General features: G+C 42.3%; 1 protein-coding gene across 1 annotated transcript; it reads left to right on the forward strand.

The window, feature by feature from the left end:
- LOC125226427 (rapamycin-insensitive companion of mTOR) lies at positions 1–26833 on the forward strand. Its single transcript, XM_048130409.1, has 24 exons — positions 1–225; positions 588–861; positions 2764–2895; positions 4569–4792; positions 5175–5394; positions 6962–7115; positions 8669–8773; positions 9077–9202; positions 9631–10290; positions 10596–10784; positions 11478–11686; positions 13099–13486; positions 13785–14008; positions 14532–14850; positions 15089–15350; positions 15621–16119; positions 16288–16406; positions 17984–18074; positions 18636–18782; positions 19178–19351; positions 19616–19728; positions 20526–20804; positions 21097–21233; positions 21881–26833. The coding sequence occupies exons 1-24, from the start codon at positions 189–191 to the stop codon at positions 22109–22111; spliced, it is 5313 nt and encodes a 1770-aa protein (XP_047986366.1). The 5' UTR covers positions 1–188; the 3' UTR covers positions 22112–26833.
- The last annotated feature ends 1139 nt before the right edge of the window (positions 26834–27972 follow it).

Raw genomic sequence — 27972 nt, forward strand, 5'->3', positions numbered from 1 at the left:
ATGAAGTCAAGCAAGCTTTCATAAATAATGTTTAGTAAATTGTCAATAATATTTAATTCGATATATTTTTATCGTAAACTATTTGTTGTTAGTTCATACGTATGTTAACTACTATATAAAACATAACTGTGGCTGAGTTTACCATGAGCTTCTTTCGTCCATCAACTGTGCCATGAAATGATTTTATAATGGCTACTTCTGAAAATTGGTTTAATCGGAGGAAAGGTATGTTATTTGATAATATTATTACTTACATTAGGCATAATTTGTTCATGTTTTGTTTAAAAGTTAAATGTTTAAGGGGAAATTAATCTGAGAAAGTAACTAAAATGAGGTTAGAAACTCGTAAGTACATGGTAGTTTGTTATTAAATAACATTCAAGAAAGGTAATTTGAAATAAGCTCGTAATATTCAATAGCTTTTCAACAACTATGGTTACTGTACATACATCAAATAAGTTAGTAATTTGAAACTGTAAAATGTAAACAAAAAATTGTTTACTATTTTGTTATTAGTTTATGATGAAGGAGAATTCCTTCTAAGGCAGGTCACCAGTTGGATATTAACTTATTTGGCTTTCTTTCAGGCAAAACCACCAGTGATGTGTTTAAATTGGACATTAAAAACAAAACACCAAAGGAGAATGTAATTTCAATAATAGAGGGGCTGTACTTAATGAAACCATTTCATCATGAGGTTTCGCCGACGACCAAAACTGTGCCGAAAGTTACAGTGTTCCGTGGAGCCCAGAGGAGTAGTTCAGACACCCGCAAACTGTCCTACTTGAATGCATTGGTAACACTCCTCGGCAAGGAAGACATCAGCAACCTTGGATTCACTGCTGATGAGTTGATGACATGGTATGTGCTTTATAAGTTTAGTCTATCAATTAGGTTTTTATGAAATGCCAAATAAAATAAAAACAATACAATTTTGTTTTCCTTCGGTTTTTGATAATATGTATAGAATTTATAAGGAACACTATCCCTATGATTTAAAATGGCACTAAACTAGTGAAAAATCTTAGTTATTCACTTTTATCCATGTAGAAAGAAACATTGAATCAGATGTGTGTTACTATTGCTTTGAAACAATTTGTGAAATAGTGGGTGCTTGATGTGTTTAATCTTATCTTTAAATTTATTTTAAATATAAATTGCAATTGTTGCCATAAGGGACTATTAAAAGTTATCTTAATGAATAAAAATAATATATTAGTAAAATAATCTTATTTATTTCATAATTTAATTTCTGTATTAACCAGACACATCTATTGATATCGCAAACCCATTTTTGTATTGTTTATTTCATGTAATCACAAAGTAATAAAAAAAATATGGCTACATACATAATAACCACTTGACAGTCCAGCCCGCGCGACCATATTCCGGTCAACCGTCCGGGTTTTTAAGCGACGCACGCAGCGCGCTGCGCATTCACAACTTTTTACAAAAACGTCTGTATCTTCTAAACTACACAAGGTATAGTTAAAAAAAAAATACTTCGGTATAAATGAACGTACAGTACTTGAAATAAAATTATAGTGATAGTAAAATATGTATGATCATATACTATAAATCAAGGTTAAACTTATGTAATCGAAAAAAAAATGAAGAAATTTTTTATTTGACTATTACTTAAATTACAGGAAATTTTGAGCGATGACCCCCTTTTTTTTTTTATTACGTATTAGAGAAATATACTATTTTACCTTTATAATGATACCACAACCAACACATACAGTTCTCATGAAGATATCCAAAAAAAATTAAACAAATTCAAAATCAAACACAAACACGCGGAGTTTGACAAGGCACTGCCGAATTTATTTTTTCATTCACTAAGTAACGAGCGTACACTGCCATCTATACTTTTTGTAGCAAACTATGTAGTTAGGCTACGTTATTGTATCAAGAGAATAAGTATATAATGCCGCAATATTTTGCTAGATGTCACTTTAATCAACTGTGTCTCCATCCCCTCTTTTGGATAGTAAGGTATCGTAGGACTGTCTACCGGAATTTTTTTTTGGATACTATGCTATCGTAGGACTGTCATCGGTGGGCATGCTAAGTGTTTTATTTGCAAATACCCAGGCCTTGAGTTTGGCTAATGCTTGGGAGCGCCATTTTGGCCTATTTAGAGTGCATATCCTGTAGACACACTGCTTGGACTCCTTTTGCACTTGCAGGGGGAGTGGTAAAATGTCAAGCAGTGCATCGAGGGCCGCCCCCGGTGTCGAGGAGAAGGCGCCTGTTGCTGTAATGCAAGCAGTGCGTTGCAGGCTGTTTAAAGCTTGTATTGCTGTCGTTTGGTTGGTTTTGTCCCACCATACTGCGGAGGCGTAGGTGATTATGGGCCTCACTACCGCTGTATATAACCACATAGCAATGTTGGGTCTTAAGCCCCATCTTGCTCCTGCCATTCGACAGCATGACCACAGGGCCATCTTTGGGCCTGGATTCAACGGGCATAAGTAAGGTTATCTAACCACAAAGGGCCGTCACAATAGATCTCTCTTGGTCGACGTGACACACAAAGGCCCACTATAACTAACAATAATAATAATAATAATCGTAGGACTGTCAAGTGGATAAAGTCCTTGTCATTGAGTGTGGATTTAGTAGCTCAGTCGGCAGAGTGACGGAATAGTAATACAATGTCACAAATGTCTTTTTATCTTGCTTTTATACAATGAATTCAATATTCTTAGCCTCACTGTTTCACATTAGCATTGTTCCAACATTTTATTCTTATTTCAGTATAAGAATAAGCCTGGTGGACGAGTCCATGGTGTTGAGAGCCGCAGCTTTGAGAGTTCTCCGATATTTGATCAGAACGGAAAGTGATGTTGCCACATTCAATAACCTCAGGTTGCCTTATCTGGTCACAAGGTAAGACAAAACTAAATAGACATGAATGATAAAATATTCTTTAACATTTATTGTACACTTAATAACATTGTGTCTGTAATCCTGGCAATTGGATTCATAGCTTTTTTTTTTTTAAGTTGAGAAAGCACAGAATTAAATGAATTTTAATTCTTCGTGTGAATGCTTTAATGCCTTTATGATATTTAACAAAGAACACTTGTGTTAGTGTTTAGTAAAATGTCCGACCCAAGATTTGCTTGTAATTTGTATGAATAAACTGACAAAGTGGCTTGATAGCAATCAACAAAGTAGAATGTTTTACTAAACTCGCTCAAATATGAATAGTATAATGCATATGGCACAGTTGCCCAGAGTGGCTCTGAAACTTGAGCAGTTTCATATACTCTGCCAACCCTGTTTGGGAATATAGGCTGGAGTTTATGTTGATAGACTTTATCGTATTTGGTACAATACATATGCGTGCCATGGGCACACTAAAATTATTGCAACACGCAAAAAAACAATGTTCCAATTAAAAAGTATGTAACTGGAACTGTAGAGAAGTAGGTACTTCACGTAAAGCCAGGCGCGCATGAACAGTTTCCAATCCGGTTAATCAGATCACTTAAGCGCCTTACGACGTTACGACAACGCTAGTTCCTGTATACTTTATAATGTTTGATCGAGTACTACAAAATAATTGTACATTACGATACAAGTGCGTAAAAAAGGAAATTCGTAACTACCTTTTCGCATGTGTATCGTACGACGTTTTTCAGTACAGATGGCCCTACGAAGTTTCAACCTGACATAATATATAATGAACCACTTCTCGCACTAGTGCGAGAGTAATTTTTTTACGCACTAGTGCGAGAAGTGGTTCATTATATGCCAGGTCGAAACTTCGGAGGCTCATCTGTACTGAAAAACGTCGTACGATACACGTGCGAAAAGGAAATTCGTAACTCGTGTCGATTTAAAACACTCCCTTCGGTCGTGTTTTAATTTATCGCCACTCGTTTCGAACTTCCTTTTTTACGCACTTGTATCGTAATGTACTATTATGCCTCGAAAATAATGTATCGTAATGTACTATTACAGCACAGTATAGTCCACGGCGCTATACAATAAAAAATCGGCTGTGACAGACGTACGAATGATCCTTTTAAGAGCTCCGTTTTTTCGTTTTGGGGTATGGAACCCTAAAGATGTACCAATGCATACCATTTTATTTATTTTGATATGAGTGTATGTCTTATTGTAAATATGTGTCGCTTAAACTCAAACGCGGAAATTCATTGTTAACCTTATTCATAAGGTTGATTATGTATATAAAATATATAATCTGAAATAGAATCAACGTTATAGCAGAATGGATTTACCCGAGTTTGAGTTTTGTCATCACGTCAATCAATCAAAATAATTCGCTTACAATAAGCACATATGTCATCACGCAATTTATTGGTGCAATATTGGTGCTTCCTAAGCGCCAAGGTTGTCAATTTCCTTGAATGATCAGTTTTTAGTTTTGGATTACATTTTAGTCTCCCAATTTCACTATAGTAATTAACATACTTGCGAAAAAGGCGCGAAATTCCAATTAAATAAAAAGACAGTTCATCGCATAAACATATTTTAAAATTGCCGCCTTTTTTACTGCCATGGACAGAGTAACAATTTGATACGCTTATCAGGTCAATGGACCTCATGCTCCGCAACGAAGAAGAGCGTGCGCAAGCTCTCCGCGTGGTCCGACGCGTCGTGGCTGTAGTGGGGTGTGTCGGGCCGCGGAGGCTGCGTGCGGCGCGGGTGGACGAGGGGCTTCTGCGGTGCCTTGCAGCCGTGGCTCGGGCTGGCGCTGGTGACGGCTCGCCCGATCGACTGGCAAGGCCTGCGGTGGCCACACTCGCTGAGATCTGTAAGCAATTTTGGCTTTTTATTATCCGCATGGTGTTAGTGGTGCGGGCGGGTTGTGTGGGGCCGCGGTTCGCGTTGCGCGGGTGGATGTGGGGCTCCTGCGGTGCGGATCTGTTAGCTGTTTTAGCTATAGTTTTCTTGCCTTTACTGACTACAACCTAAATATGGTACTTTAGTACTATACACATAACATACCCAAGTTTTGACACACTATTTGTTCATTACAACCCAAATTCTAAATACCGTGATGTTTGTCCCACAGGCGTGCTAAAACCCGACCTGTTCATCGCCTGCGGCGGCGTGACGGCAAACATACCCAAGTTTTGACACACTATTTGTTCATATCAACCCAAATTCTAAATACCGTGATGTTTGTCCCACAGGCGTGCTAAATCCCGACCTGTTCATCGCCTGCGGCGGCGTGACGGCAGTGACCCGTCAGCTGGCCGAGTGCGCTACCCCGCACATGGCCGAGGCACTCTGTGGCGTCCTACTACACACGCTCAACGAGCCCGCCGCCAGGGACGCCGCAAGAATAGACCTCGCCTGCCTCAGCTTCCCGTACTGCGACTTCCACAACCGGCCGCAGGGGGACGCCAACAAGTATGTATAGTATGACAGTAGAGGCTTAAGCGCTCTGCAGTGTCCTAACACACCAGGCTTGTGCTTGCTCGAATAGATCTCGTCTGCCTCAGCTTCCCGTACTGCGACTTACACAAGCGGCCGCAAGGGGACGCCAACAAGTATGTACCTACGTAATGCCCAAAAGCTCGTGGGAGTCAAGCATAAATTGGCAAAATCCGCAAAACTCACACATATAATAGGCCCGGTTGTGTTCAACCGTTTGCCACCACACGTCACTGACGCGCCGACACTGACCAGTTTCAAAACTAGACTTAAACGATGGCTTATCGAGCACACTTTCTACAGTTTTTCAGAATTTACCACAGAGAACCTCCTATAGAGTGGCAGTCTTGTATATTTGGTTCGCGATACGAGTCACCAGTGTTTGGGGTGCGAGGAGCGGGCGGGGAATGTGTTAAGCGCGCTGTGATTGGCCGTTTCAAGGACGGCGGGCAGTCGCGCCAGATGAAAAGGGACAGAAGTATGACTGTCCCTCTACTGACGCGTAAGTGGCCAATGTAAGTTGACCTATGCCGGCTCTGAATAAATTATAAATATGACTTATTTGTGGAATGTAATGCCGTCTGTTTTTAAATTTGAGCTTCTTGTTACCTTTCCACACCATTTCACACTACAGGTGGACATCTTTAAGGCATCAAAATACCCTTTTCCAATTTTTTAGTGCGAAAAACACGCGCTGCTTTCGGGTCTGTTACTTGGTCGATACTGATCGGGCACGGCGAGCGCCCGCGCTTATATCAGTGCAAATACTAGGAAGGCTGGCCACCGCGAGTCGTCTTGTAATAGATGTCTATAGGGGTTGGTCTGTGGAATTTACCAACTTAGTAAATACCTAATGTAGGTAACCAACTGTAGATAGTAATATTTAATTTTTATTTGCGGTATGTTAAGTTATAACTTAATAAATCAATTATAAGTATTATTATAAGAAATTATGAAGAATGACATGTAATAGGAATTATTATCAATAAACGAATATGAATATGAATATGTAACTATGTATAGTGTGACAGTAGAGGCTTAAGCACTCCGCAGTGTACTAACACACTAGGCTTGTGCTTGCTCGAATAGATCTCGTCTGCCTCAGCTTCCCGTACTGCGACTTACACAACTGGCCGCAGGGGGACGCCAACAAGTATGTATACTATGACAGTAGAGGCTTAAGCACTCTGCAGTGTCCTAACACACTATTCTTGTGCTTGCTCGAATAGATCTCGTCTGCCTCAGCTTCCCGTACTGCGAATTCCACAACCGGCCGCAGGGGGACGCCAACAAGTATGTATTAGTGTGGCAGCAGTGTCCGAGACTCTGCGACGTCCTACTACCCACTCTTGACGAACCCGCCGCGCTTGACGCCGCCCGGATCGACATCATAAAGTAACTTTAATAAGACAATTTCGCATTGGCTAGACTCCTGTTCCCTTTGTGTCTGTATTGTTTTTTGTGACGAACCAAGTTTCCAATCACACAACTTAAAGCGTAATAACTTGTTCCAATACCATTCTAATTAAACTCTATGTTACAGGGATGAACGAGAGATGCGGTTCACCTGCAGCCGGCTAGCCTTACTCTGCGTGTTACGCAGCTGGCCCGGCTTGCTGCACTTCTGCCACCCGCGCAACACCGGCGGCCTGCGCGCCATGGTCTCCGCGCTGTACCTGCCGCGGCTGGAAGTCAGGGTATGATGTGGCTTGTATACAGCACTGCTGGTTCACCTGCAGCCAGCTAACCTTACAGCTGGCCCGGCTTGCTGCACTTCTGCCACCCGCGCAACACCGGTGGCCTGCGCGCCATGGTCTCCGCGCTGTACCTGCCGCGGCTGGAAGTCAGGGTATGATGTGGCTCGTATACAGCACTGCTGGTTCACCTGCAGCCAGCTAGCCTTACAGCTGGCCCAGGCTGCTGCACTTCTGCCACCCGCGCAACACCGGCGGCCTGCGCGCCATGGTCTCCGCGCTGTACCTGCCGCGGCTGGAAGTCAGGGTATGATGTGGCTCGTATACAGCACTGCTGGTTCACCTGCAGCCAGCTAGCCTTACAGCTGGCCCAGGCTGCTGCACTTCTGCCACCCGCGCAACACCGGCGGCCTGCGCGCCATGGTCTCCGCGCTGTACCTGCCGCGGCTGGAAGTCAGGGTATGATGTGGCTCGTATACAGCACTGCTGGTTCACCTGCAGCCGGCTAACCTTACAGCTGGCCCGGCTTGCTGCACTTCTGCCACCCGCGCAACACCGGTGGCCTGCGCGCCATGGTCTCCGCGCTGTACTTGCCGCGGCTGGAAGTCAGGGTATGATGTGGCTCGTATACAGCACTGCTGGTTCACCTGCAGCCGGCTAGCCTTACAGCTGGCCCAGGCTGCTGCACTTCTGCCACCCGCGCACCACCGGCGGCCTGCGCGCCATGGTCTCCGCGCTGTACCTGCCGCGGCTGGAAGTCAGGGTATGATGTGGCTTGTATACAGCACTGCTGGTTCACCTGCAGCCAGCTAGCCTTACAGCTGGCCCGGCTTGCTGCACTTCTGCCACCCGCGCAACACCGGCGGCCTGCGCGCCATGGTCTCCGCGCTGTACCTGCCGCGGCTGGAAGTCAGGGTATGATGTGGCTTGTATACAGCACTGCTGGTTCACCTGCAGCCGGCTAGCCTTACAGCTGGCCCGGGCTGCTGCACTTCTGCCACCCGCGCAACACCGGCGGCCTGCGCGCCATGGTGTCCGCGCTGTACCTGCCGCGGCTGGAAGTCAGGGTATGATGTGACTCGTATACAGCACTGCTGGTTCACCTGCAGCCAGCTAGCCTTACAGCTGGCCCAGGCTGCTGCACTTCTGCCACCCGCGCAACACCGGCGGCCTGCGCGCCATGGTGTCCGCGCTGTACCTGCCGCGGCTGGAAGTCAGGGTATGATGTGACTCGTATACAGCACTGCTGGTTCACCTGCAGCCGGCTAGCCTTACAGCTGGCCCGGCTTGCTGCACTTCTGCCACCCGCGCAACACCGGCGGCCTGCGCGCCATGGTGTCCGCGCTGTACCTGCCGCGGCTGGAAGTCAGGGTATGATGTGGCTCGTATACAGCACTGCTGGTTCACCTGCAGCCGGCTAGCCTTACAGCTGGCCCGGGCTGCTGCACTTCTTAACTTTTGAAAAGTACGAGTAATACAATAAAGGCGTCGTCTTTTTCCATCATATTTTTTTGTAAGTGGTCATATTAATTAAGTCGTTTTTCATTTCTTTTCAGAAAGCGATATTAGATCTGTTGTACGAGCTCGTTGGGTTGCCGCAGCCAGAGTGGACGGACGAGATTTCTGTGGCATTAGACGCTGTTGATCCCTCTGACTTCCAAGTAAGTAAACAAATACAACATGATTTTTCCGCATGAAGGTTCTTATTTTTAATTTTACAATATTTGTTGAGGGTATTTACAAGCAACCCACCCTGAAGCCAACTTCTTACATATACAATGTTTTAAATATGGAAGCCGTTTTCATTGAAAATCATTCTAAATTGATCGAATTAAATTGTAAATGAGAATGAAATTGAAAAATACTAAAAATACGCGTGGACATCAGTTTGAAGTTCAACTTTACAGCAGTTGCGAAGTATTTCCGACGATAGTCAATTATAAAACTGTATTGTTATTCTGCAGGACTCCTGGCGACTGAACGAGGGTTTCGTGGCCGCGGAGGGCACCGCCATTCTACCTCACCTCAGCGCGACCGGCTCTGACATCACCGAGATCCATCTCGCGCTGCTACTCCAATGCTTTCTAGAGGTAAAACATATTTTTGAATGACCTTTCCTGTTTCCAATACGCTATAATCACTATATTCATCATTCTCCTTGCGTTATTTCAGCATTTGTCACGGCTCATTGGAGCTCGGGGTCCGTTCCGTTGGGGCGACTGCCATCTGACCTTCCAACATAAAGGGGTAACTCGGTCTCATTGGGAATAGTCCGGTTTCTTCACGATATTGACGCGAGCCGGGGTTCGAACGTGCGACCTCCGAATTGAAATTTTCAAGCTCTTACCACTACCGAACCGCCTGTCACCGTTAAAGCGTTCGTTAAATTTTATCGTATGGGAAGTTCCATATACGTGTGCTGCGTGACGACGATGTGTCTGTCAAATGTGGTCGATGCAACCGACCCAAAGTCAATATATACCTAATCACTGTATTACTAACCGTCACATTGTTCCAGGCCGGTTTACTAGACGGGCTGACGGAAGTGATAGTGACGAGCGACACGTTCATATCCGTCCGCGCGACGGTGCTGCTGGGGCAGCTCCTGCACCTCGTGCACGCGCTGCTGCCGCCGCAGGCGTGCGGCGTGACGCCCGCGCTGCCGCAGCTCCTGTCGGCGGCGGCGGGCGGGCGGCCGCAGGCGCTGGCCGCCGTGGCCGCGCTGCGCCGTCTGCACGCCATCCACGAGGCGCGCCCCGCCACGCACTCCCTCTTCCTCGACCACGTCGTGCAGTACTGCAGCGGCGCCTACCGCCACCCTCCCCCACCCGAACGCTCCAGGACCAGGAAGGAGATAGACGACGCCGACGTGGCCAAACCGAGACCCTTCATGTACAAGGACGACAGCGTAGAGTTCCTCGACGACTCCGACAACGACGAGCCGAAACGCCACAGCGTCGGCTCCCGCGCCGACGTGGCCAACCGAAACTACGGTGTGTTAGTGAAAAGCAAAAGTGTGAGCTCGCGGACGGGGGCCGCGGTGAGCAAAGTGACCAAGTCGGCCAAGTTTTTCAATCTGTTCGATCGGGATAGTGACAATCTGATTCGGTGCACGCTGGTGATGCAGAATAAGGACGGCAACACGTGGAACTGGGAGTTCATCAGAACTATTTTGAAGGTGAGTGGTGAATAAAAGAAAATTGTAAATCAAATCTTTCGTAAATGTTGACGGTGTTCAAAATTATCGATTATTCAACTTCTTTTATAAAATACTGACGAAGTTTATGGTAAAACTATTCAGACTGGGAAAATGAGGAGTTCCGGCCAAGTGGGGATTGTCCGTTTTAACATGTATATCAAAAACCTCGCCTATTTTATTGATTACTACGTAGATCAATTTTTTTTATTATGTCTCGTCAGGCAAGTTACATAGTTTTTTTTAAGTGGTTGAGACAATATCGTTTAAAAATTCAAATGTTTTAGGAGAACGATACCGCGCCACTCCTGAACCTATGCGACAGTGGACACAAAGCGTGGGTCGCTCGCATCGTCAACTACCTGAAGCCGTCCTCCAACAAGTACTCGCACACGGACCTGTCTACCACCTCCAATGGCCACTCTGCCACCAGGGCCGGCTGCCAGCTGATTAGACACCTGCTGCGACATAACGACGTGAGTAGAATCTAATAGTAGAAGTATCAGATTGCAACAGAACTTTCCACTAATAGAAACCAGTCCTCCTAGCCACACGCTTTAAAATTGATAGCCCACTAACAGCTTTCGCTATTTTACCGCGTGTGATAGTTAAAATACGATAAGTGGTCTGACAAAATCGCCGAATAATTCAAATCATGACGACCAGTCATGAGTTGAATTAGACCAGTGGCCTAATCGGTAGTAATCCTGCCACCAAAGCCGTGGTCCTGGGTTCGAATCCCGGTAACGGTATTTATTTGTGTGACGAGCAGAGGTATTTGTTCCTGAGTCATGGATGTTTTCTATGTATATACATACATACATACAAACTACTTAAGCTTCAGTGCCACTCTTGGCATATAAGGGGTTGAAAGAAAACGAAACTGTGACATTGCAGTGACAGGTTGCCAGCCTCTCGCCTACGCCACAATTTAACCCATATCCCATAGTCGCCTTCTACGACACCCACGGGAAGAAAGGGGGTGGTGAAATTCTTAATCCGTCACCACACAGGCTAATGTATATAATATATCTATGTATATAATATATATAATTATGTATTTATCTATGTATATCGTCGCCTACCACCCATAGTACAAGCTCCGCTTAGTTCGGGCCTAGGTTGGTCTGTCTAAGGTGTCCCTTGATATTTATTTATTTACTCCACAGGCTGACTCTCAAAGACTACTCGAAGAGCTCTTCTGGGACGTGAGCCGGCAAGTCGAAGCCATCGAAACGGGCCGCCGCGCGCACGAGTGCCTCTTCAGCCCGCAACACATGAGTAACACGATGTGCCAGATGTATTTCCTGTTTATCGGGCAACTGTGCCACTCCCACGCTGGGCTGGACCTGCTCAAGCAGACCAAGTTGTACGACAAGTGAGTCAGTATTGAGTGTTCCACACTTCAGCGACACGTGAGCCACATGTGTCAGTACTTCCTGTTCATCGGGCAACTGTGCCACTCCCACGCTGGGCTGGACCTGCTCAAGCAGACCAAGTTGTACGACAAGTGAGTCAGTATTCAGTGTTCCACACTTCAGCGACACGTGAGCCACATGTGTCAGTACTAAAGATCGTTATCAGGGTGCACTTTTCGTGGCAAGTGGTACGGTTGGCAAAGAAAAACAAATACATTTAAATATTCACTTTGTTCTTAACTACAAAATAAATACTTACCTTCTTAGGATTACACCTTTATTTTTAAAACAATATACGTCAAATGACATTAATTATGTATGCCATAAAAATACATTACGCGAAGTGATTATTTAAATCCAAATAATCAAATGCACTCTAGATACGACTAATTATCTAGAATTGTTATTCAAGTAGTTCAAGTCAAAAGTAGTGCACGAAGTAAGACGAGCACGGAGGAGTGTAATAAAGTGCACGAACAATCCCAGTATCTGCATTCACAGTATGGATACACAATACCTAATTTATAACAACCTTCTTGTAACTTCTGTCAACGTAGAAAGGTCATTTAGTTATTTAAAATGGATTTTTTCTAATCGACATGAACGACTGACAGCCAAATATGTTGAACAAATTTTAGTTATTTATTCAATGTAATTTGGCTAAGTAATTATAAATATGTATATATTTCATAATTTGTTAAGTATATGTAGTGTTTTAAATACTTGTGTATTTGTTTTTTTGTCAACCATACTCTGCCACCAATACAGCACGCTGATAACGATCTTTAGTCAGTACTTCCTGTTCATCGGGCAACTGTGCCACTCCCACGCTTGGCTGGACCTGCTCAAGCAGACCAAGTTGTACGAGAAGTGAGTCAGTATTGAGTGTGCCACACTTCAGCGACACGTGAGCCACATGTCCAGTACTTCCTGTTCATCGAGCAACTGTGCCACTCCCACGCTGGGCTGGACCTGCTCAACAGACCAAGTTGTATGACAAGTGAGTCAGTACTCACCGTCATAAACAAGTGATGATTTTTGTACCTTGTCGCTTTTAATCGTTTGACAATTTTACGTTAAAGTGGCAAGGTACAGAAATCATCACTTATTTTATGCCGGTGACTTCAACACCACAGCGACATATGCCAGATGCCAGTAATTCATGATCAGCCAGATGCTGCCATTGCCCAGCCTGTGTCATGAGATGCTCGCAGGTCCCAAAGGCGATTAATGAGGCGACATTTTAGGGCGCTAAATATGCACTATTGAGTTGATGGAATGGAATCTAAAATGAACTGCAATGACCATTATTATTTCTTTACCCAGGATATTGCATGTTTCGTTATGTATACTAATGTACCTTTTCTTTCAGCCTCTTGGAACTTTCAACGAAAACCCACCACAGCTGCTACGTGAAACTAGTCATATCAAGCCTCGACTACACTCTCGACTCGTACCCACGAGACATATTGGCCAAAACCCTGACCTGCAGCATCCAAGCCTCGAGACTATACGCCACTCAATTCCTAACAGTCTTACTAAGAGCTTCGCAGAAATCTAAGGAGCTTGTTCGAAGAAGATCGAAATTGAAAAAGAATTTGGTTCAAGAGCATTTGAAGTCATCTCAAAGGGAGGAGGAGAGTAGTGGAGTAGATATGGACACCTGGTTGCTGCAGATGCTTATAGCGCAACTTAAGGACGAGTCCAAGTCGGTCGTCAAATGCGCCGTCATGGCGTTAGAGGAAGCCTATAGCGTACCTGTGAGTATCCTACAAGTTATACTAGTTGACAAAAACCTTCTTTTCTACAATTAATAACTTTTACTACACGTTTTCATTTTTCATTCTGTCATGGTCGCCATGTGACATGTGGCGTCAATTGATCAACTTATTGATTTAAATGATTTCATTTTGAAATACCTTAACCTACGGGATATATCGTGTCAATTACGAAGACATGCGGCTGAACTCATAATGTCATGTTATTAAAAATAAGATTTGACTCGCGTCATCACGTATGAAACGGACTAGATATTATAAATCTTTATAATTTTTACAGGCCTTATTAGAGAAGCTAGTGCTTCAAAGGGACGTGCTCGCCCACAACTGCCGCTTCGACAAGAACACTGAACCCTCTGCTCTGGATTTGTCTGTGGCTGGAGACCGGGGCTATCTCATATGGCTAGGACTTGAAATCGCAGCCGCCGCTCCCTCCCAGGATCTGAAGGCGAAGGCGTTTATTAAGAAACATGTGGATTTCTGGATCAAGAACTACAATTACAGGTAAATATTCTACTCGAGAACTTTGTGATATAAGTATGATGTTTAAAAAAAATACATATATATATCATGTATTTCAGACTTTGAGCCCATATTAAAATACAACAAATAACACAATTAAATTAAAATGAAATATGAAATTAAATTAAATTAGATGTTTTAGTGTTGTCGATGGTCGTGATTTATATTTTTAAGCTGGAATTTACGCAATTAAATGTCTTCGCGAGTTAAACAATTTTAGAAGTTAGATTCGTTTTTTCCCTTTTTTCGTTGAGCCGTTGACGACCTACGATTACGTCATTTAAATTTAACAAATTTACATTCTGTCAAATATCGACATCTAAATTAAAAATTACGTATGCCACTTCAAGATCTCTTCTCGTTTTTGTAACTTCGTTTAAGTATATATATGAACCATCCATCTAAGGCCTCCCTTTTTCTTTAACGTGAAGAAAGGACGAAAAAGAAACAGAAAGGACAATGAAAAGAAGTGGACTGTCGGCCTAATACAATATTATCTCCACAGATACGTGCGACTGGTGGAGGCGGCGATACACGACGCGCTGGCGTTGTGCTCGGGCGGCGGCGGCGCTCGCGCGCGCGCGCGGCGCACGGCGCGCCCGCCGCCGCACGCGTTCACCGCTCTCGCACGCGTCTCGCACCTGGCCCGCGCCATGCTGCCGCAGGCGCTGCAGCCGGCTCTAGCGGTATGTACAGATGCTAGCGACTGGTACAGGCGGCGATACATGACACACTGGCGTTGTGCCTCGCACCGGGTACCGCAGGCGCTAGCGACTAGTGGACAGCCACCGCCGCACGCACTCGTGATTAATCCTACAGACAAATCCTTATAAATGGATCCGATCCGACCCTAAATACCAAAGATATCTCTTGCTTTTCCATCCCCGCACCCTGTTCTCTCTTCCTTCATCGAGTTTTACTACCTCAGTAATTTATCGACTTCAATTTAATGAGCGTCATTGACACAGCACACACACACTGGTCTTCATCTAAAAATACCAAAATCAAATATGTGCTTCTCCTCTAATATCTTTACCTAATTTTCGTTTTTTTACCCCTTAGGTGTTACAACGCAAAACCTGCGCCACCGAGCAAGAGATAATGGACGTGAAAGCGTCTCTCTGGGCCGTCGGTAACGCGGCTTTACACCCGCTAGGGCTCCAGCAACTGCTCTCACTGACCAACCCAAGTGAAGAGTCGATCCCAGTCCGGATTGTGTCACTGGCGAAGCATTGTCCGGTGTACTCGGTTCGAGCAACGGCTTTCTATGTGCTTGGATTGATTGGGAGCACTTACGAGGGGGCTAACTTGCTGTCGGACTTAGGTAAGAATCATACATTCCTTAAGCATCCCAACATCCTCTCACTTGTGAAAAATCCTAGTGAAAAGTCGATACCAGTCCCGATAGTAGCCCTGGCGAAATATCCCTTGCTTGGACTGATCGGGAGCACTTATGAAAGGGCTAACTTGCTGTCGAATTTAGGTAAGATTTATTAATCCCTGGAGCTTGTAACGCCTGCTAGGTTTATAACTCTCCCCGACCAACCCCACTGAAGTGTCGCTACCATTAGTATTACATTCATATTTTTCACAGGTTGGCTGTGCGTGCGACATACGAGGCACGACCAGTTCCCTATAATCCAGGACGAATTCTACGCCGTCCTCGACCCCAAACTCAACTTCATCGCGTCCCCCGAACGCCGGTTCCAAGTGTTCGACGCGGAAGCCAGCGAGCACTCCGACCACACCGACCTTAGCGAGAGCCTGCACTCTGAGATATCTAAGCCTAGTAAAATACACGAACTGAGCCAAGACATGGTCGATAGCAAGCTCAACATCAAGGAACCGGACAAAAGAAAATCACACACACTCCCATCTCAAGGAGCTTCCATAAGTCGCACGCTTATGACCGAGTCTCGAACGGTCGACATACTAAGAGATTTCGATCGGCCGCATAGAAACCCCGCGGAAAGACTGATCGGTAGAATGAACTCTTTGGAGCACGCTCATGAGGGCAGAGTGAGAAATACTAGTGAGTCGAGCACGAGTGGCGTTAGCAGCTGCGATTCTGTGCTCGGGAAATATACTATTCCGTGAGTACTGCTATCATACATGTAACATTTTGTTTTCTTTTAACCCCTTAATTGCTAAAATTGACACTGAAACTAATGAAACTTGAATTTCATTCCCATTTGGGAATAAAATGCATCTAACACTTTGTCAGTCTAAAACGGTTGTATAAATTGTTGTTATTGTTGCAGTGATCGAGTTCTAACGCTAAGCCCCATACCAAGCTCGTCGAGTCTATACGGGATGAAGGGCAGTAGCGGCTCGCACCGGCCGCGGCTGTCGGAGACGCAGCGACGGACGTCCAGCTCAAGTAAGACGCCGTAATATCTCTATATTGTCTAATCAAAGCAATGTTTCCAGTGAAGTTTATATTGACTACATGCCAGTGGCGGCTGGTGAAAATTTCTGCTAGGCAAGACTGAGCAAAAAGAAACCTACCTTTACATTGTACTTTACTTACTTACTTACTTTGTTGGTGCGACGACCCAAAGTGAGTCTTGGCCTCCAACACAAGAGCACGCCACTTTACGCGGTCCAGAGCGACCTCTCGCCAGCCCTCGTTAACGCCGAGTTCACGGAGATCTGCTTCCACTCTATCTGCCCAACGATATTTAGGATGGCCAGCGGGACGGAGTCCAGTTGGACAACCCAGATAGGCTCTCTTGACTGCCCGATCCTCACCCATCCTTATAAGATGGCCAAGCCAGCGGAGACGATGTGCCTTGGTCTCACCTATTATATTCGGTTCGGCTATAAGATTTCTCGGATTCTCCAACTGCCATCGTCTCTTTTTCACGGGTCCCAGAATCCTGAACACCTTACGTTCTGTTACTAGGAGGCTGTTTTCCTCCTTGAGTGTTTGTTAGTGTCCAAGCCTCACACCCATACATTAAAATGGGGCGGATCACGGTCTTATAGATCCGTAGTTTTGTGTGTCTACTAAGAAGCTTGGACACCAAGACCTTGTATAGACATAGTAATCAATTTTAGGCAAGCCGGTGGGAATCGGCTTATATGGATCAGCCGCTAAAATGATTACAGTAAGTTATCCGTGAAATATAGACGTTTGACATTTTTGTAGACCTATATCAGAGACAATTCCACCATACATTGTTTTCTTATATCTCAATCGGTATGGATAGCGTATTGGAGCCCTTGAGCACGCCATTTTTACCAACTTGATTAACGAATATCGTAATATTTCAATCAATTTAAAGAAAAACCTTAACAATTTATATACCTCAACCTTCTTCGAGAATCATTTTATTCATAGGTGAAAACCGAATTGAGTTCTGTAGTTTTAGAGTTTGAATTTGACAAACGCGCCGGGTTAGATTGTGATTGTACGTGTTCGCCAGATATACTGGCGTGTCCATGATATTCATTTTTTTGACATAGGCGCTTAAGGGGCTGACAACACCCAATTGCGTAAAATTGATGTTACTTGGGCAGTTTTTTAAGACAAACCATTAGTCTTAGTAAGGCAAGTAAATTATCTGTTATTATTCATTATATTTCAAAGAACATAACCGTACTCGATACACGATTTAATGAAATCGGCTCGATAGAAAAAAATTGCAAAGATTGGTCTCGAGTTCGTCATTAAACGGTTGTGTGTCGTCTTTACTCACTTAGTTGTCTTTAGTTAATATTATAATAACAAATATATACATATCTAAAACACTAACGAAACATTTTGCACAAATAATGCATCTTTCTATTTTATTTTAATATTTTCCGCACTTTTCGTACCTATTCGCCCTCTTTTAGTGACATCGCGCTCTCACTTACTCCCATACGATTAGACAGTGTACGCTAGCGTCAAGGCCATTGGGTGCTGTCAGCGTCTTAAAAGTTTCTGAGTTGACACCAATATTTTGTCCGCAGGTTTCACAGCTCCAGATGTATCGAGCTCGCCGCCCTCTCAGTTAGACATGAGTGGATATGCCACCTTAATATCACTCAATAAACACAGACGGTAATTATATTTGACAATTATTTGTTAATTAAACGTTTTAACTGTAAAACTGGCGCAGTCGGTTGGATCAGTTTTAGTCTACTTTTGGGATATTTGTTTAGTTTGTACCTAACATAGTGAAATAAAATCAAAGAGGATCGAGTATTATAGAGAGTTACTGTCAAAGTAAAATGTGTAATCACATTGCATAGACTGCCATCTCTCGACACAAGCTTAAAACTATTGAACCTCATTTTTGACAATTTGGCCCATATTCTTACCTTGATATGTGTTAAAATGTCAAATATTAATATTAGCGCTATCTAGAAGAGCGTTCCCCAAAGGTGTTACGCCACCTTGGCCACCGTACCTTTTTCTCTATGACTTTGAGGGACACGTTTTTTTCTTAGACCTTATCCGTCTATACGGAGTTACATATGTCTTTGAATAAAATAAAACATTTGATTTTTTTAAATGTTATCTTGTTATATTGGTGTGCAATAAAGAATATTAGTATTTGTATTGATTTTAATTGTTAATCAATACTAATATTTATAGTATTAATTTTAATTTCACTTTTAGACCACACTTATCAGAGAGCGCAGCGTCGGGCTCAAGTGATATGGACGACCTAAGCTGGCTACTTTCCGATACCCATCGGCGTAGCAAACCTTTTTCTTCATTGAGGGACCGTGCCAAGTCGACCAGGGAGAGGATGGCCAAATTAAGGTATTTAAAAAAAATAGGTAGCTTGAAGCTAATTCAATTGGTCTAGAGCGTGCACTCTATGGCTGTGCAATTTATGGCAATTTCAGTGCCGCGCAACCAAATGCTGGAACAATATTCCACCACCTTCCAAGAGTAAAGCTAGTTTCGAACTAAAATATTGACTTGAACTTCTAAACCAGCAGAAATTATAATACTGATTACAATAAAGCATCTTTGCCCTTTTCTCCTTCATTAGGTATATGTTTAGGTAAAAGTGTTTAGAAATTAAGGTTTTCAGGTTTTTATCACTTTCCGTTTGTTGTTAACTGCTGTCTAAGCCATATGGCTTACCTACTACATATAGTAGGTATTAAATACGAAATTATCTGACTATGTAATAATTCCGTATTGTGTAGCCTGTTGGACTACGACTGGAAGCCGCTCGCGGTAGCGGAGAGCGGGACGGGAGAGACGCGCGCGCCCCGTCTCACTCCCACGCTGGCCGCGCCCGCGCCCGCCGCCGCCGCCGGCCCGCCGCCGCACTACATCGGCATCTGTCTGCCGCGCGACCTGCACGCGCTGTTCCCGAGGTGAATTCATAGCTGAAAAAACACTACTTATGTGGCTATTTGGGATCTTTCTCGAACAGCATTGAGCAGCAGCAGCAACCACTCATAAGATAAGGGACTACTGCGTAGCCGGTGGTTCTCTGCGGACCCGTTTTTTTTTTAAATTACGAGCACTGGGTGGATATTAGATGAAGCGACATACCGCGAAGTCCGTGCCAGCAAGCAGAAATAGTCTTATAAATAAATAAATATTGGAGACACCTTAAAATTTTATTTTATTTTCAGTGAACTGCACGAAATCGATGCCGATGAGAAAGACCCTCTGAAAGTGAACAAATCCTCAACGTTATTGAATGACGCCAGCATCGCTAGCACTGAAAAGCCACGATCAAGTAAATGTAAGTCTCAATGTTACTACAATGATCCCTAATTTACACTATTTTCGTACATAGATGTAGCATTTTTGCAATTTGCACAGTGAGCTAGTCTATGCGAAAAGTGAAATGTTGCCGCTGAATGTAAGGATTTTAATTATAATGACACCTGCACAGACTCTCAACTCAAACTCCAACGCCCAACTCTTTAAGAAAATATTTACCTCCTCAAAGTCAAAATCAACTCATCACTGATTCAAACTTTCACGATTTTTACACATATTTAAAATTGCAAACGGGACTTAATCGCGTATTTACTATGTTTTAAACACTATGTTTTAAACACTAACCTCCGACGTTTCAAGGACGGCATTGTCCCCGTGGTCTCGGAGCAGACTGGCTGAAGTTGACATCAACATCTTCTAGCTGTACGAGTTTTTCGAACTACCCGCACCTGGTCCTGACTACCCACTTGAACAGTTTGTGCACTAGGGATGTCACCTTGTCGACACACAACACTCACGATATTCGGATTTTCAACCCGCGATATTTGTTTCTTCTTGCATTTACTAATGACCGGGTTCCATGTGGATGAGATATTAAAACCTTCGTCTCGATTGAAATTTTTATACTTCTTAATTTCAATGGCTTCACGTATTTTTCTACTATAATACCCACGATCTGTAGAGAGAAGGGTTAGTGTTTAAAACATAGTAAATACGCGATTAAGTCCCGTTTGCAATTTTAAAATCAACTCATGGTTGCATTTATCCGAATTTGTATAAGTAAACGTTTTTTAACTAAAATGATTCTCCTATCAGGTCTCGAAGTAGACGTCTCAAGCTCGACGGACATCTCCCGAATCTCCAGCGCGACAGTCACCAGCAGAACGCTAACCGACAAAAACAAAGACGCAAAGGAAAACGAAAAGATCGAACGACAAAGCAGCGTGGAAAGAAGCGTCAATGACTCTATTTCGAATATCGATAAGGAAGGCAAGGAGACTGATGGGAGGTGGAAGCACGCGGCCAACGAGTGCTTGGCTTGTGTTCGGACAAGGCCGCCGTCTTCGCATGAGCTGAGAGAAGCGTTCTTCCTTGGTAAGTCGAAAATAAGTAGGTTTTTGTTATGTCAGATGTTATGGAGGGGGAGGAGATTGTCAACAACGAACCAGTTCGATAATCGATAAGGAAGGGTTAATATTGTATTAACAATTAATAACAATTAACGTCTAGTCATTTAATAGAGGGGGAGGAGAAGAGGTGCGACGACGAGCGAAGCGAGGAGTAGCGTGCTGATCGAACAGCCCACGATTCGGACGGAAAAGACTAGAACCGTTTTTTTTTTAATTGTACCTAAAACAAACTATTTATAAATTGTATTTTGTGTCAGGTTTAGAAGGCGGTTCCGGCGACAACGCTCGCGTGACGAGCGCCGCTGCCGAAGGCTCGCGCGCGACTGGCAGCACGCCGCAGGCCGAGCTGCTGAACCACGTGCGCTGCATGTCCAACCCTATCTACCTGCGGCAGGTAACTACCTCCATTATATTTATATTCGTAGCTCGGTACTATATAGTGACTAGTGACTCTTTTGTATTGTATACTTGACCGTTCGTCCGTTGACTTTTTTATTTCGATTATTCGTTATTTTACGACTACCAGAGTTCTGAATTATTCACGGTTAGTTTCATTAGACTTATATTGACAGGGATATGGACCGTGATTACCTTTTCAGTTTCCCGTGATCATGATGCATGTAATTGCGTCGCAATGTCGGGAGCTCAACAAAAATCAAACAGGTAATCACGGTCTACCCGGTCTAATATAAGTCTTATACGACCATTTCCTGTATCACTGACATCGCTGTAGACTATGTAAGTGACTTTATATGGAGTGAAACAAAGATGTAGATTTATAATTCAAAGTGTGTTGAGAAGTCACAAAATAAAGTTTACAAGACAGTGTGGCTCCTTTGAATCGTCTTCTCCTGTTGTTCTAACCACCTTTTAGAGCATCTATGTATATTCTGTCAAACAAGTTTGTCAGTAAATAGGAACTAAGAAAACTATAGATATCCTTTTCTCTAGCACCCTAAAGAAAAGGATGCATATAGTTTTCTTTGTTCTTATTTACTGACAGACTTGGTTGACAGAGTATAATAAGGCGTTATTTTTCAGACGCGCTCCGCCGTCCTAACGCTAAAACAGAAGCACCCAGACGTGTTCCGCAGCGCGTGCGTCTACTCCGACGTGTGCGGGCAGCTCGCGCGCGCCACCTACCTCATGTGCGCTCGACGGTTCCTACACGAACTATTCCTAGACGCTACCTTTGAGTGCTTCGCTGATGAACCGAGAGCGTTACTGGCTAGGCATGCGCCTATCACGACAGTGCCTGAAGCTAAAGAGTAGCGTTGGTGAAAGGATTACTATGTGGCAACGACTTGGTATATTTGAGGTATGGTCGGTTCGTTATGATTTTAATTTAATGGCAAAAGAATGCAGTATATTATTTGTATTTTGAAGACTGTAGTTTAACCTACCTCATGTGCGCTCGACGGTTCCTACACGAACTATTCCTAGACGCTACCTTTGAATGCTTCGCTGATCAACCGAGGGCGTTACTAACTAGGCATGCACTCCAAGGAGTAGCGTTGGTGTAACACGGAACTATAGCAGAGATGGAAAGGATATTTGGCATCGACTTGGTATCTTTGAGGTATGGATGGTCCTTTCTCATTTTTCTTTCATTGTAGCTAGGAGTTAACTATTGGAATTTTGAGAAGAACATACTAACCTACCTCATATGCGCATTTTACTCAAACTCTTCCTAGATGCTACCTCCTACCTTCGTATGCTGTTGCCTCGACATGTGCCTATAAACCTGGACCCTGAGACAAAGGAGTAGCATATGAATGACCAGGAAAATTGCAAAACAGGCAGGTTTACCGAATATAGCATCGCATTGGTATCTTTAAAGTTTGGACTGTTCTAAATAGTTTTTCTTGAATGGCAACAATGATGAAGTATTGGGATTTTGAAGAGTAACCTACCTCATGTGTGCACGATTCCTACACGAAATGTTCCTAGACGCTATCTTCGAATACTGATGGACTGCGGGCACTACTAGCCAAGCACGCGCCAACGACCGTGCCTTAAGTGAAGGAGCACTGTTGCGACCCAGATTGATGGAACTAAAAGCGACATTGACTTTGAGGAAGAAAAAAACACTCAGAATATCAGAGAGAAATGTGTATGTATGCCGTCGGCGTCATCGCTAGTTATCTGTTGATGTCACTTTTTAGTTTAGAAACAATGCTTTGGGACGTTGGCAGACATACAATCGTGTCATTATAATCTACCATACGGAATATTTATCTCAATGTATTAACTGAGTGTAAATGAACGATTCAGTCACGCGGGAAACGAGTATTTGGGCCTAGTTCATTCGGGACGGATTACAAAATACAGAAGACTGACGCTCAGTTACTTTTTGCTATATTTTCACTGAAGCTTAATATTATTGACATTGGACTTCTAGATAATTAAAAAAGTTATACCCAATTTATTTTGACATATTTTTCAGCCAGATAATCTTATAATTTTTGTATCAAATAGATCCTATCAATATTATAAATGTGTTGTCCGAAATCTGTATTTAATCGTCAAATTTTGTGTTGTCCCTGCTGTGAACACGGCCTGAGCCTCGCAAACGTCAGACCAGGGTAAGTTAGCAGCGATTTTGATAGCTTATTTTAAACGCAAATCTTCTACAGTACACGTAACACGTTTACTCTATAAAATCGCTGCTAACATAGCTTGACCTGGGTGCGTAGCCGAATGGCACAAACGCTCACGAAACGAAACGCTCGTAGACATCTCTATCGCTCTTGCGTATTGGCGCGACAGAGCAAGACCTCCTTTCGCGGCTTTTCGTTTCGCTTTGGAGAAATGCCATTCGGCTACGGGGCCTGATTACATTGGTTGTTGAACTAATAATCCGCGCCATATTGATATTACCATGACGGTATGACTTCCTATTTTAGTGGTATTACGGCCGTGTATTATTTTTCTATGTGTACAGAAAGATTATGTTATTTATGTTATGATATTTGTAGCTGCGGGAGCCGGTATGGGATTGTACCTATCAAACGATTATCAGATATATGGGAAACTCGCATAATGCACCTTTACTTTTCCGCTTACTTTAGCTACTTAGTTCTAGAGAGTAAAAATAAGTGTCTTCTTCTTCTTCAAACATAAGAGCTGTGCTCTGGTTGGTAGAACAACCCCGAACTCGTTTCGTCCTGTCTTCTCTCTCCAGGTGTCGGTATATCTAATCGTTTAATATCTAACTAATTTGACCTGCACTTGACTTAAATGTTTTATGAATCAAGTGACTTTAATAATAGTTGCGCTTGTGTGATTGACCCTTTTCTGGACATCGTCACAAATTGATCGGCTACCCGCAGTGATTAAAATAAGTTAAGTAAGGTTGTATATTATGTTATAAACTGAATCTAATAACCTGTTTCCATCAGAGCTTCCAATGAAATAACACCAGATCATCTAGCAAGTAGGTTAACGAAATGTTTCAACACTGAAGTCTTATAAATAAAGTCACGGGAGCTCTTGGTTTGACGCGACCCATAATCTGCTTTGTAATATACAGCGATCTATAAATTATTTATTTGTGTGTTGTACATTAATAGTTATTGATTAATTTTAATATTTATAACTCGCAGCAAACTAAGGGCCTCGTGACGCAAAAATGTTTAACTCTCACTTGAAGTATCAGAGTATTACGGAATAATCATATTTATAAGTGGAAATGCTAGAATTCTGGTTCTATTTTGGTCTCAACAAGCTCTTAACCTTTTGAACGCATCGTCAAAAAGAAAAAGTTGCCTTTGGGATGTCATGCCTTCGCACCTTATACTTACTATGAATAGTAATAGCCCTTTCAAGCGAGCAATGCTTATGTGGCGACGTCTATAGACGTTGCTCGCTCGAAAGGGATTCTCGTAAAAAGTATAGACAGCTTGTGCTTTTGTCAAATGCCACAGTGTGTATATATATATATAGCTGTGATGGCGTCCGAGGCAAGCTTCTCCACAGACGGGTATAACAGACGGAGCGTTCAAAAGGTTCCATACATGCGTTCCTCGCTAACTAAAGTCGCTCACTGCCTGTGTTCAATATCGATAAATGAATTTATACCTTAATTACGAATCTACACTTGCATTTAAATATTATTAATAGTAAATATAGAAATACCCAATGGTCAGCTATTTGCTATAAAGTTACATTTTTGTAATAGTATCTGGCAGGACTAATTTATTCCTATATTAGGCATTAAGTTTTGCCAGTCGTCATGTAACTTCAGAGTTTAGGTGTTGTAGAATATTCAGCCTCGCTAGCTTTATCGTGGATATAAGTTTTAAAATTAGATTTTTGTATCCACAGCCAAAGCCTAGCGCTATAAACTGCAAGAATGTTTGCCCGCACACTATCGTGTTGGCCACGTATGTGTTCCGCTGTACTCCATTTCAAATACGAAGGCCCGATACTACTTAAAACTTAACAAAAGGCCTTATAATGTTTCCCTCACTAGCTCCGAAACAAGTGTTTTATCTTTTAATGCCAGCGGGTAAAAACGCATTTTATCCACTAGTGTATTAAGTAATTTAACCTTGAATATAGTCACATTTTCTATTTTAGACTCAACTATAGAATCCTTTCACTTGCTCGTTTTTCAATTCCACGCTACAATACAACTTTGCACCCTTGTATAACATATGACTATTGCCTTTTGTTATCTTATTAGGAGCACTTCAAAGTTGGTGCAAACTGCATACAACAAAAGCGAAAATAAACCGGAAGTATGTGTATAATACCACGCCGAAAAAGGGCCTAGTGCCTGGTATCTTTTGTTTTCACTAATCCTATTGTTAACGCCTAACGACCGTCTCAAGTGTTATCGGGCCTCCGTATTTGAAATGCGGTATCCTCATGACAATAGCCAGTATTCGCGATGACTGAAATCACCATTCCCCCTCGACTTTAGTGTATTTTAGTAACGTGTCCCACCTATGCATTCGATACATCTTCCTACTAATGTACCTATAGTTTCAAACCATACAAATACATGTGACTGCACCTTGTGTTCAATGAATATTTCTTATCTTTGCATTTAGTATTTTGTTAGTTCTTTTTATGATTATGAACTTGTTGTTTTTATGTTGAACTCAAACGTTTTAGGTACCTAGTAACTTATGTCGTGTTTAATTATAACTATTACGAGTAAGTATTATTCATGCAAGAAGGAAAGTCACAGCTACTATTTGTTATTTAACTGTTTGTTATGTAATCTACGCCTAATGTTATTTTCGGGGCTATTCTATAAGTAATTTATAAATGTTCAATTCAATAATATGATTCAGTATTTTAAAACTTCACTTTGTGTTAGGCCTTCTTTGCATTACATTAGAAAGGCTTGATTATCATTAATTTGTAACAGTCTCCGATGGATTGAGTTTTATAATATATCAACACTATATAATTAATTTTTGATTGTCACTGTTACTCTTTATGCAATTTATATAGACGGTCAAGCAAATATTTTCTCTAATAAAACGTGAATTCAAATTTCATGGGACGACAAACCTTCGCCACTACATTTTTCTAAACCGCCTTCTCAGTGACAAGGTTTGCTTGACCGTTTATAATTTTTATTACTTACTGAATGATGTGCAACCTATAATAATATAATCTTATCTATATTGTACATACTTTGAACCCTAATATGATTCTGACTTTTAAATAACTCCCACCTTATTAACAGTATTGAAGAAAGCAAAATACCCAAATCTTTATTTACTATTTTACTTATTCCCTGAATCCTATTATATTATTTTAATACAGAATGAAATGCCTTCAATTTTCAGTTTTTTCATTATCAGTTATAGGATAATGGAAATCACGACTGTAGATATATATTTTATGTATATTTAAATGTTATAATCCATATAGAATATAGAGTGGGTCCTGATAAGGTAATGCGTGTTGCATCATTAAATTAAAACAATTTTTGCAATAACTATCTAATAAAATATATTGTATTTTATACTGTAACTTGGATGACTTTTATTTTCCCTGGAAATACCATTAGAAATTCAAATTCTAGATATTCATTAACATCGCTATTATCGCCAAGTTATTACCAGTTATATATAATAACGTGATAACTACGGGGATTCTTTTTCATTCACTAATAGTTAGGCCTAGATACTAGGGCTTGTGATATACGTGTTACACGCGGAACCGTAGCTACGTAGCCTTAGCACCGGCGGTGCTAAGATCCCGTACTACACGGTCACGTCAAAGATACGTATCCGTTTCTGGATTCGGCTACGTTCCCGCGAATCTCGGCTTCGGCTCCTCTCCGCTCGGTTGTTGAAAGAGAGCTTGTAAGTGTCGAACGGACCCTTCGCATTATGTGTTATACTCGTGGTCTTTGCATTGATTTGATTCCAGATGTTTTTTTAAGTAATTACATATTGGTATTATTCTGTTCTCTGATAACCAGACATTATGAGTTTGTACAAAAAAAACCAGAGGTGGTATTGGTGGGATTTTTGAATCTCACCGGTGCCTTGTTTTGTATGCAGCCGATGACTATTTAGTACGAAATAAGCCACCCGATGAGAATCAAAAATCGCACCTCAGGTAGGTACTAGGTACCTACTTTGGGATGTCGATGAATATGAAAGTCCATCCAAATAAATATATTAATATCTCTAATTAATATTTACTCCCTAGTAAGAAATGCTACAGGTAGACCAATGCAACAATTTAAAAGTATTTAAAGTGAAATAATAATATACACCGTTGTTCATAAATATTATTACTGGCTGGACAACCGTCTTTCGTCGGTGAAAATACTAAGAAATAGTTGCACGTGCAGATAAAGATAACAAACAATAGTTTGCGGGCCATTGATAATAATTACCTTCAAGACTTTGGGATTTACCTGTTAAGTACCATGTGTTCCTATTGTTTGTGATGTTAAGTGAAAGCAAAAATAACAAACTATTTGTCTACTTCGCATACTACCAACTATAAGACGCTGACTGTACATGTTAGATTATTTTAAAAAAGTTGATTAATTATAGTCTGTGTCATGTGAATGAAAATTAGAATTTTTCCTATTTTTTTATATGTTGATTATACGCGAATTCTTTTGATACACATCTTTTACAATTTGTACTGGT

Source organism: Leguminivora glycinivorella, chromosome 5, assembly GCF_023078275.1.
Source record: "Leguminivora glycinivorella isolate SPB_JAAS2020 chromosome 5, LegGlyc_1.1, whole genome shotgun sequence".
Taxonomy (NCBI): Eukaryota; Metazoa; Arthropoda; class Insecta; order Lepidoptera; family Tortricidae; genus Leguminivora; species Leguminivora glycinivorella.